The 12,319-nt window shown below is 34.3% G+C and overlaps 1 protein-coding gene across 2 annotated transcripts in view; it reads right to left on the minus strand.

The window, feature by feature from the left end:
• Positions 1-3,483: 3,483 nt before the first annotated feature.
• LOC149796570 (receptor-type tyrosine-protein phosphatase alpha-like) overlaps positions 3,484-12,319 on the minus strand; it is an 89,618-nt gene continuing 80,782 nt past the window's right edge. For both annotated transcript variants that reach the window (XM_089961270.1, XM_089961269.1), the window contains 9 exons: positions 11,758-11,906; positions 10,999-11,134; positions 10,318-10,467; positions 9,241-9,333; positions 8,671-8,784; positions 6,763-6,894; positions 6,259-6,413; positions 4,603-4,738; positions 3,484-4,246 (listed from right to left, as the gene is read on the minus strand). In XM_089961270.1, the coding sequence (XP_089817396.1) occupies positions 4,151-4,246; positions 4,603-4,738; positions 6,259-6,413; positions 6,763-6,894; positions 8,671-8,784; positions 9,241-9,333; positions 10,318-10,467; positions 10,999-11,134; positions 11,758-11,906 (1,161 nt within the window). In that variant the 3' untranslated portion in view covers positions 3,484-4,150. The remainder of the gene's footprint in view (positions 4,247-4,602; positions 4,739-6,258; positions 6,414-6,762; positions 6,895-8,670; positions 8,785-9,240; positions 9,334-10,317; positions 10,468-10,998; positions 11,135-11,757; positions 11,907-12,319) is intronic.

Genomic DNA, 12,319 nt, shown 5'->3' on the forward strand with positions numbered 1-12,319 from the left:
TAAATAGAGATGCTCCAGCGGGAAGTAATAAATCGGATACAAATTTGTAAAATCAAATGGTGATATCTGCGTTCCAGTATCTATATTTGCATTACGCGCCAAGAACGTCAGCCAGCGATGATGCGCACGCGCTACATGATTTTGTTCAAAATTTAATGATATATCTTCAGATGGTTCTTGTTGCCCATTTATTCTCAACGAGACATCGGTAACATGAAGTTTGTCAAATATAATATGAGATTGTTTTTGGTTATTTTCCTGGCTTTTACCCTGCATCGCAATAAAAATATGTCGTGGCGCAGAAATACCCTGTTGTGATGCTATATGCCAAGTAAACAAACCCGCGGAAGAAATTTGAGTGGAATCTGTGGTGACTGTTAACCACGATAACAATGATTTACCACCCTGATTCATAAAAGAAAGTAATCGTGGTTCTTCCGTGATCGATGAAGTTAATACCGGCATCCACAATGAAAGTTTAGTTATCTTACTTTGCCAGCAAGAGCAGCATCAGCAGCAGCATCAGCATTAACAACACCAGCTCCTCGCCAGATCGCATCATTATCACTTTCTTTTCTGTAAAGCACAACTGTGTGTTTAACTCCAAAGATAACCATTATATAATCCCTGCAAAATCCAAAGATATGCGACAGCGGAATTGCACACGAAAAATGTCTACTGGCTCCTGACAACATTCCTCGGCGTGTTAAAAATCCTGAGTTGTAAGCCCCTCTAGCACTTTTTACAACGGTAAAAATAACACCAGGTTTAGCTACAACCTCAGGAGGAGCGTCACCGGGTCGATCAGCTGAAGAAGCTACTGTTAATAACACTTCATCATACGGAGTATGGTCAGCGTTATCGGTAGTATCCTTAGCAAACAACATTGATGGGCCAGCCGATCTTGTGTAGTCGTCAGAGTATCTTGCTAGGCCAATTATTGTTGTAGCAATATCAACATCACTTTGAATCGATTCGATATTTTTTCCATCAATCATGTAAGTGGCGCTACTAAACAATGCCATAATTCCATTATTGACAAAACCAACTCGGTCATTGGGATCGTAGTTATTACCATTTGTCTTCACAAGTCTACCTTCTACTTCAATAAAAGCCTCATGAGGTCGAAAATATCTACTTGTATCATGAACTTGAAGTTCGATACGCCCTCGTTGATTTGGGATTTTTGCATCACAGGAATAAAATTGATAATCACGCACTGAGTAATCTCGCTCGACCGGCTCATCCATGTTAAATGCTGTGTCGGATATACGCTTGAACATTTTATACTATTGCGTGTATTTCCAAATGGTGATTATCTTCGTCCAACACGAAGTCAACTTCCTGCTATCAAATTCGCTGTTATATTTTTTGTGCGTCAGATTCTAACGCTGCTAGTCTCTGATTTGCAGCTTGATTTATCAATTTACTGACCTAAGCGGGCATAATTTCGATACTCGGTAATTTTACTGGTGCTGATTTTCGTCTTATTAACCGTGCTAGTCTTTCTTTGATCGCCGAGAGCGCCTTACCAGCAGCACTAACAATTGCATCAGGAGCTTTTTCACTAACAACATTAATGGCTTTCATCGATAATTGTTTTGAAAGAGGACCCAATTTTGGTGCTAACCCTGCAAATAATCGTTGAATTACATCACCAAGTCCGTCTCCGTAAGCTGCTCTGTATATTGGTAATCGTGAGTTAACTGCTCTGATCTGCACAGGTGTATGTCTGTTATATATGACCATGTTATGCTATTTACTATTGTTTAATCGCTGTAATTATCAACGAGTTCGTCAACGAGTTCTTGGTAAATAGCAGCATCCATGACACCACCCTGAAACAACCGCCGACAGATATCAGCTGCTTCATTAATTATTTCTGGTGAGTTGTTTCCGGCTCGTTTTCCTCCTATGAGAACATCTAACCGCGAAACATCATTGACGACACTATCAGAACACGGAATACTTCCCAAACCACGGCCAATAGTACTGGGTGGTCTTGGAGGAGATCGTTGTAATGTTCTGACCGTTTCCATACATTCCAAGTAATTGGGATCATTTGGGCTAAAAGGTAATTCTTTAGCAGTAAAATATACTGCAGCAGGCCACTGCTCACGCGTTACTCTTTCAGAATATTCAGGTTTTAAATGAGAATTACGATCATCATATCTCACAGCAACCCAGACTAAAGTAGGGTCTGAATGTTTTCGAATTGTTTTTATAGAATGTTCTTTAAACATCTCTGCGAGATTCTCTGGTAATTCGGGCCAGAATTGTTGTTTTTCTGTTTGCTGCGGAGACGAAGAAGATAGATATAAAGGAGGATCATCTTGGTCTTCTTCTTCTTCTTCAGGTGAGAAAGATTCACTTTCCAGAACATCAGCACGAAATTATTTATTTTACCCCTTCCTTTCTTTTCTCCTTTGTTCTTGTGCTTCTTGTTTTTCTTGTTTTTTTCTCTGTTGTTCTATTCTTTTATCCCCCTCTTGTCGTTTTTCTTTTGTTCCTGCATCATTCTATCATATTCCTTCACTCCTGATAAATATGTCTGATAAGACAATTTTTTGTGTCTAATCGACCATCACCTTTGTTTACCTTAAACACCCAATCATTCCACTTATTACGATCTATATTTTTAGCATGTTCGGGTTTTAAAAAATCTTTTTTTGAATTATAACTAGCAGCAGCAAACATACCAAACTCGATTAATTCATCACGACTTTTAGCTGCTTGTTTTTTAATTGCTCCTATACCCGATTCAGTAAATTTCCCCCTAAAATCAACTCCCTTTTTCCCTTTTTTGGTTTTTCAACAGCACCTTCAAGTTGAGGCTGAACAGCAGCCATTTTTTCAGCAGTTTCTTTTAATACTTGAATGAGACTTTCTTGTTTCTCACCTGGTTCCTTTTTAGGTCCCCTGATAGCAGTTAAAACATATCCAGTAACCGCGGTAATAGGTTTAAACAACTGTTCCGTTTCCGCTGCATACACAACTTGTGCTTCTTGTCGCGAATGGACATTTTTTATTTGAAATCCTCTTTTACGGACATATATTTTTTTAAGTGCTTCTTTTCGCTCTCTAGCTAGTCTAGCTGTGTAGCATTCCGAATGTACCATTATTTGGTATAGCAATTTTTAATTCAGAGCAGCAGGGAGGGCGACACTCTCAACGCGTCACCGACGATCGCGCATTTTTTTTTAAAACGATTTTTTGCGATCCCCCAGGAGGTCTTAATTTGCGAAAATACAGGTGAACCAATTAGAGTCTGTTCGCCCTCCCTGCTGCTGAGGAAGTATAAGAAAGATTAATGTCGTTCACATTCAAAGTGTTATATTAAGTAAATTATGAATGACCATGATTCTAACATATTTGTCTATATTTTATAAATCTAATCATGCGTACCAGATAAAACAAACAAAACCAGGATTCAATCAATGTTGTATTTTTTATATCTCAAATACTTTGTTATTTCTCAACAGAATATACGAAAATACAAAACGGAAAAGATTTGGGAAACATTAGCTACAAGTTTTCTGCTTTCACTGTTGAAGAAGATGTCAGGTAAATAACATTAACAAGCAATTTAAACTTGACACAGAGTCTCGTAAAGTAAATGTTTAATCAAATATTACTATTTAATTTCTCAGAATTATATTCATATTTCAAAACTAATCGTTGAATACAGTCTATCTTACAAGAATATGTATCCCTTTTCTGAATACAGAAATCGAAACATAAAATGAAATAAGTAAAATAAAAATTGTGCTGGTCAAAATATCCTTTTCCAATGCCATCTGGGCGAGATGTTGTTAGAGAGGTACTATATCTACTTTCGATAAGGGCTGTTGGGACATGTATTCCACATCTGTCCGTTCTTATTGGAAACATCTTCACATTACTTAGGATGTAAAAAAAGAAATAAAAGAAATATGTCACCGCTACAACTTTCCAACATAAAAATATATCGATCTGTATATATTGCTATTTTTGGACATCGATTATGTTTGAGATACTGAATGAAAACAGTATGTTAAAGTCAGATTAGTAATCCAGTCTTTTATTTAATAAAGAAGTATAACTATATATATATCTAGATCTATATTAAAATAATCTATATGATTTAATGAAATCACTTCATCTATGATGATCAAAGGATTTCCCTCATGATCCGAGCTGTATTTTCATATGTGGATTCTGGCAAAGCATCGGTACGAAGGCATTTGTAAACGAAAACATACTGCTCCTGAAATAAGTATACACAATAATTAGGTATAATAAATATAAACTAATTATATAAATAGTAGTAGTAATTGTAACCTTTGCCATCGTAATAGCAGTATTAGTAGTTGGTATGTGTAGTAATAGCAGGAATAATAATAATAATAATAATAATAATAATAATAATAATAATAAAATCTACACACAAAGATTATATTCCAGTATTGATGATTCATCTTGGAAATACTCATTATTCAGGTGACACAAATGTATACAGATAAACTGAAATTCAAATTTACTTTAACTGCCATTTTTTATTTAAGATTATGAATTAAGCACTTCAGAAAACTCAAGGAAGACAATCAATTAAAAGATACTTACAAATGTTGGTAGTAGTTTACAACTCCTTTCTAACATATTCGCACTTGTCCGCAAGATATGAATTTCTCCGTCTCTGCGAATTCTTTCTGTTTCATTCAGCAAGATGTAAATAATGCTGCATCTGTCCAGCTTCCATCTGAGGTAATAATCAACAGAAACTCGCATACAATTAATGAGACTCAACATAAGGTCTTGTTTTATCTTTCATACTTAATAATCAGTTTCAATAGCCTCAAATGTATTATTTATTTTGAATCGAAATATGGGTAATATCAATTATATATAAGACGCATGACTTGATCCAACAATTTTAATATTACTGAGGCGAAAGAGGTCAAGTCTGCGTGGAAGTAAAACAAACGATTTGTTAGGACACAATGTAACTCACGCTTGAACATAATGTTTCAGAAACATCAAGGTAAAATCAAAAAATTACTTATCTGTGCAAGTAAATCAAACAATAAAAATTATGTGTAAAACGTAAACTTAAATCCCAATATATACTTATAAAATAAATGATATATAAAAGTAATTGTTAGGAATCGGACTTTAATTTGTCACGTAGTGCTGTTATATAGCAATTTTCTTGAACTATATGTTTAGTTCTATCCACATGCATGCTCCAACCTAAGGGCCGCGAAAACAATCAAATCTTTTCATTTAAAACAATAGCACAGTATGTCATACTAATTCATTCGCGTTTAACATGTATGCCAAACTATTCAGCACGATATGATAGGAAGGTGTCAACACACACAGAATACACTATTTGATGAAACATGGGTTTCTATACAATATGCAAGCACGGTGTCAACACACAAAGAAGAGTCTGTTTGATCAAACGTGGGTAACTATGTGATATGATGGCACGGTGCCAACACACAAGTAAGACTGTTTGATCAAACATGGGTAACTATATGACATGACGGCAGGATGCCAACGCACAAATAAGACTATTTTATGAAACCTAGGTAGATACACGATATGATGAGACGGTGTCAGCACATACACAATACACTGTTGAAATTGGGTATCTATACGATATGATGGCACGGTGTCAACACACAATGTAGACTATTTTATGAAACCAGGATAGCTGAATGATATGATGAAACGGTGTCAACACATTCACAAGACACTGTTTGATGAAAAGAGGGTATCTATACGATATCATGGCACGGTGTCAACACACAAAGAAGATTATTTTATGAAACCTGGGTAGCTACACGATATGATGGCACGGTGTCAACACGCGCAAAATATTAATGACACATGGGTAGCTACACGACATGATAGCACGGTGTCTACACACAAAGCATAAACATAGGTTGCTTATCTTTTCAAAAACAGTATTGTAATTATATGTACGGTTAGAAAAGATTTCCACGCCATTGCATGTTACGTTGGGGCAGCCCGTACGCTGAATAGTAATAAGGTAAAGCAAACAAATGAACCAAATGTAGTATCGGGTACAATTATGGAGTCCAGCTAAACTAAACATCTACCCTTATGCTTAATGTGTTCAACCCATACCCTAGCATAATATAGTGCGATAATTATACAGAATGAAAAGGGTAAATAGAGGGCACAATTTATGCAATAGAAAAAAGACTACGACAAGATTTATGTTATATAGTTGCAGCTATGTATACAAACCTGGAGTAGAGGAGGACAGGATTGAATTCTCTAGGATTCGAATGGTACTGGCTAAAGTCCTCAAGTAGCAACAAAAAAGATTTCGAATCTGAAGGTACCTCATGTGATTCTTCCCAGGTTTTCAGCAAGAACATCGTCAGTTTTTGTGGCTCTTTCTGTAGTTGAAAAAGAGAGATCAATTCATCTCTTGGTATTGGCAATACTTAAATAATCATGAAAAGGACATGGTTACATAAGATGTGTGTCGTATGGGCACTGAAGCGCACGCATGAGCTGTAGAAAATATATTCCGATCATTATTTTAATCATTTCAAATCAAACCACTTTCTGTGTCTTTACAAAAGCGATGGTATCATCCTGTAACGTTACGATAATATCATACAAGTGATTTCCTATTATTCTCAATGCAATATATAAATCATTGTCTCTTTTACAAAGGCAGATAATTATGGACTTCAATTACAGTAATCATTATTTGATTTCTTAAGCAGGCAAATGTCATACCGTTTTGTCACTTGTGATAGAAAACTGATTCCTTTCAAACGCTCCCAGGTCCTCTTTTTTCTCACATGTTATGTCCAAGCCAGCAACAGTTTTTGATTGATTGACTCCAATGGAAAACAAGACATCTTTAGACTGAGAATAGAAATGCCATTACTTAAACACGTCGTATTGTAAATATATATGCGTGACATTGAAATTCAAAGGTTTCATAGCATTTCATTGTAATTTAATAATCCATCTGATATGTATTTCCTCATCTGTCAATGATATAACTGAACACAAGCCTAATGTGCCCATATTATTCAACACAAGGAAGTATCAGAAATTAATGTACACACATTTTTACACACCATGTACCGGACAACGTGTACTTATTATTTGCTGCCAGAGATATTTTTGTCCTTTATTGACTAGTTATTCCTGATCTAAAACTAATATTTACCTAATACTGGTTCTAGTTTGTTCTTTTTTTATTTCACTATCATTTGACAAGATTTATATAATACAACATGTATTCGTGTAAATCTAGTTCGTTTCTACAGTATAAATATAAACTTGAAACCAAGGATATGTCTGTACACCATATACTGGTCAAAACATCTAGTCTGTGGGGCACTGGCATTTACCTCAAAACAGTATTCACAAAGGTCACCAGTTATAAAAAGCCTAAAATAACGCGGGTTGGCTTTACCGTGGCATGTATATCTGTACTGAGTGTTTGACATTTTAAATAGAGTATGATAATGAACCCTTTTTACCAGATTTGGACAATTTTTAAACTGGATGGTTGAGTATTGCTACATAGACCAGGTAGGTTTTATTTCCACATAACTCATGTATTGCGAAATAAATCACATGGATGAATAGCAACAATGAATCGTAATAGAGATGTAGAATTGAATATTGCAGGAGAATTGACAATTATTCTTATTTGTATTTCCTAATATTTCTCTTGTTTTAAATCATTCTGCATATGTATTTAATATTGTGTTTAGATTTAATTTAAGAAGAACCGTTTGTTTCGATAACTCATTAGAATTCCAAAGTGCTTAATGCCTTTGGACTTGAGCAACATTTATGGATTATTGTGAATTTGTTCAAAGACGCTGTAGACAATTTCATTGTGAGTCATCAACACTATTTGCACTTCAGCACATTCAAAGATATTAATTCTTACTTGTGAGGAACTTGTAAGAATATTTTGGATTTATTTCATAATACTGTAAGTTCTTCTTACATTTTCATTGCATAAATTAGAGAATTCAGTTATTTTCTATATTTAACAAGCCTTATTGGTTTCCCTTCTTTATATTACTTAATTTTTGACATCAGAGTCGCAACAACATTGTCTTACTGGCTATCATCGAACTACAGAAATAGTGATATTGATAATGATATCAAGGCGTGGAATACCACATAACCTCGCAAATGGAATATTTTCATTTGTTATATGCATGCGTATCAGTTAGATTTTTATGGAAATGTTTTGCAATCATGGAAGAAGTGTTAAGTTAGCAGAGCTTAAAACATGTGTTAGGTGCACGAAATGTAGAATTTATACGAACAATGTATATGTCAGACATTTTTACTTAATTGTTCCTGAATCAATAAAGTGCATTTTCTGTCATAGAATACTCACTTTTTTATACACTACAAGTACTTTGCTTCAAGAAACGCAGGAAAATATGCGATCAATGTTTAACGATTAAATACTAAATTACACTTTCAGACAAGGTAAGACTATGTCGAAGCCGTATTCAACCTTCGTATCTCTTTTTTTCAATATGCCTGTGATTCACATATAAGAGTTATTTGTCAGCTTAAAAATAGAAACAATGTCAATAAGAAACAATGTCATAAACATTTTGTTCATTAGATGTCGACAGTGTACATGTATAGCCTACTTACACTGTTGCTATCCACGATGATCAAACATTTGACATTCCTCTCTCGAATGGTGGATAGCAGTGTTTCGTTGTCAACTCGTTTCATTGCCATGTAGGCATCTCTTCCTGACAGATTCTGTAATTAATATGTTTTCCAGTGACACATATATAGCAATCAAGTACAACTAATGACTTAGGGTCATCGATATAAGTAGAAAAGGGCTGAATCAAGAGATGGATTCAAATATAGAAATAAAGTTTGCAATTTTACCAAATCCCTGGGAATTACCTCATTTTGGTTATAATGTTATGGTGCTTTGATTTCCTAGACTATCCAGTGGAAAATGTTGCATACATAAAGCATGTTCTGGGGAAGACATCTGGGTTTTAATATACCGTGACAGTTATAAATATAAAAAAGAAAGATGATGCTTCCTGAAAACCTTCAATAAATTTGTTGAAAGTGATCATAATCCTACTGAAAACAATCTTCCTTAGATTAATATATAACATTCTCGAACTTCCATCATAGGTAGAATCTTTACAATGTATATTGAATAAGAGATGTTTACAGCTAAAATATAAATTTTACTGGAAGCCAAATGATCTCAGACTGAATGCCTTCGGCATTCGAGTAGACTGCAACATTGCTTTCCTCTTGTCCAAGCTCTAATTTCTTGAGCATCTGAAATACGTTAAACAAATCATTAACTTGATGACGATTCCAACAATACTTAAAGCTTCATCTTTACAGCCCTTACGAAATAATAATGGAATGAATCTCATTGTCATGCCGCCATTAGATAGCTTATGAAACCATTTCATTTTAATCTTTTAATATAAATCCATGGAACCATACTCATCGCTACATGCGTATTTATGACATATATGATATTTGTATCCAGACATGATTATAACATAACATACTTAAACATGTATTAGTAATTGACAATTATTCACTGAAGTTACACTACAACCCCAATGACTCTAAAACTGAACTAAAACCAAGATAATCGCAGAGTTTAAATTGAATCTGCACCTACAACATCTATTTTGTTTCACCAATTTCAAGATCATCGTGTTTGTAAAGGTTTATATCATATTCAATGTAATAACGGTAAAACAGAAAAATGAATCATGATGGGTTTTTTTTTGTGTAAAAATACACGAGACATGCACAAAGTTCACCGTTTGTAGCAGTTTCCTGTTTCTCGGAGACTAAATTGGTTTGTCTTTACTTTTATGAATTCAATATGCAAATTCATTATGTAGCGTTCTATTAACTGAGGTTCATGTGCTAAAGCATGTATTTCTTTCACCGCTGGATAAGTAACTAGATTCGCTTTAAGAGTTATATATCTCACCACTACGATTTCTTATTATGGTATCAAATCAAGCAAGCGCGTTAATAATAAGACCTTAGCAACAGTTTAATTACTTTTTAATGTATATTGAGCACGCGCTTCACAAGTTCTCGCACATTTTTCAACCCACAGATAAGGAATATGTCACTATCAAGATTATAAGATTTCCGTTTGACCATTCATGAAGTAAAGAACTCAGTCATTCACTTGGAGATTTCACATAAATTGCATAGGTGATTCAGTCTGAGACTTTGTTCATAAATTTTATTACTTTTTTAAAAATTGCGTTTTTTTATACCACGTACATCGTATTGTCTTTGCAGGCGCGTCAGTCCGGACATTTCGTCTTGCTCCATTAAATGTCTGAGCACATCTGAGAACTGATTCTTTAATACAGGCATTGTTCCAAATCCGAGAGTTTCTGAGACAACATCATGCAGGAACATGAACTGATTCTAAAGAAAGCAAGAAAGCCATATACAGATAGGTATATAGGTAGGTAGGAGCGTAGATATATATGTTAGTTATATTTCACACTCTCAATTAAGTTTTGATTCTATTGTTGTTTGGCCTGATCGAATGGCTAACTGAAGACAATAATAAGGAGAGTTTAGGATGTGCAATGTGAAGGGTTGATCTACAATTTGAGATAATATCAGCTAGCATAACTGCCTATTTATTTTATATAAAACAAACATTTATTTCAAGCGGAAACGTTTCCATTGCATTAGCAAATGTTGCCAACACCAATTTCCAATGTTTAAACTGTTCAGTTTACATTTCGCTTGTTCTTGCTTATTCGTGTTCATTTGTTGTAACTGACATGTTAGCTCTATCATGTTTTAAACTCTTGAGTCATACGTAGCACTCATCTAAGAAAACAGTTGGGAATAGTGTTTTTGCAATAAAAGTCCATCATTTTATAAAGACCACTAAATATTAAATACTACTATACAAGAGTAAAGTGGCCAGATCATCAATAATACCGCAGTCTGAACCATGTTGACTCTCTGTTCTCTCAAATTCTCGACACACTTCATAATGGCGACACGTCCCGTTTCACATGTCTCGTCGTAAATGATGTCCACAGCGATGAATGTCCCTGTTCTTCCCACTCCAGCACTAAATAAGGATTTCATTAGATTTAGATAATTCTGGCAAACGATACACTTATGTTTATATGGAATACGGATCGTATTTCAAACACTCTGTTCCGTTCAAACAAGTAGTACTTGCAACTCTATCCATTCTCCAAGCGTTGAAGAATGGCAATTATACCAAATTCATTATCATAAAGGGTGTGAATTAGACGCGATTATATCTAGAAACAATCACACACACATATACATATATACATACATGCATATATATATATATATATATATATATATATATATATATATATATATATATATATATATATATATATATATATATATATATATATATATATATACATACATACATTCACGTGATTCTTTCTTAAAGCAGCTACAGTTGTAGATATGGACGTTTACTCTTAAAAATGTTAGACAGACATGCTAAATATTTATCCTTTATATATGATGTTTGTCATTGCATTATGATGTGGACCATCAGTTCTAAGTTGATCTAAATATCACGCAAGGGTTATGTATGCTTTACGTCTCTCTGAAACATAGACAAAGATAATAAACACTCAAACTTCATTCCCATTGTTTTAATTCTAAGTCATTAATTTCCAAAAGTATGATTCCAAAGTATACCTGCAGTGCACAACCATTGGACTCTTGCCATATGCCTTGTGGTTCCTGACAGATTTCCAGAATTCCACAAGTGACCAGGCCGTGTCCGGTACGTCTTTGTCTGGCCAGGCTGTGTAATGAAACTGAGTGACCTTCCTCGATTTGCCACTCTAAATAAAAGAATCCACGTAGTGATACTGGTTTAGCATCTGATTGTTTTCTTTTCTAGTAATTTTCTTGGTGCATAACTGAAGGTTTACTTATAAAATTTGCTCCAACCCGTTCTGGCGAAGGGTGTTAAACAGATATTAATTTTTAAATAAAATAGCTTATTTTCTGTTTAAGATAGCATCAAATAAATAATTAAATTTCTGTTCATATGTGATTCGATTTCTCGCTATCTAAACGTTTATTTGCCAATGGTCATTTCTCGAATATATTAATGATTATAGGAAACATAAATACCATCATTTTTTGTAACATTTTGTTATGATTTCCTTTTCACGCCTCTTCTACTCTTACTGGCTACTTTAGTTGTATTCATATGCATATATATATATATATATATATATATATATATATA

The sequence above is a fragment of the Sinohyriopsis cumingii genome, chromosome 6 (assembly GCF_028554795.1).
Source record: "Sinohyriopsis cumingii isolate HCF-2022 chromosome 6, ASM2855479v2, whole genome shotgun sequence".
NCBI classification, from domain to species: domain Eukaryota; kingdom Metazoa; phylum Mollusca; class Bivalvia; order Unionida; family Unionidae; genus Sinohyriopsis; species Sinohyriopsis cumingii.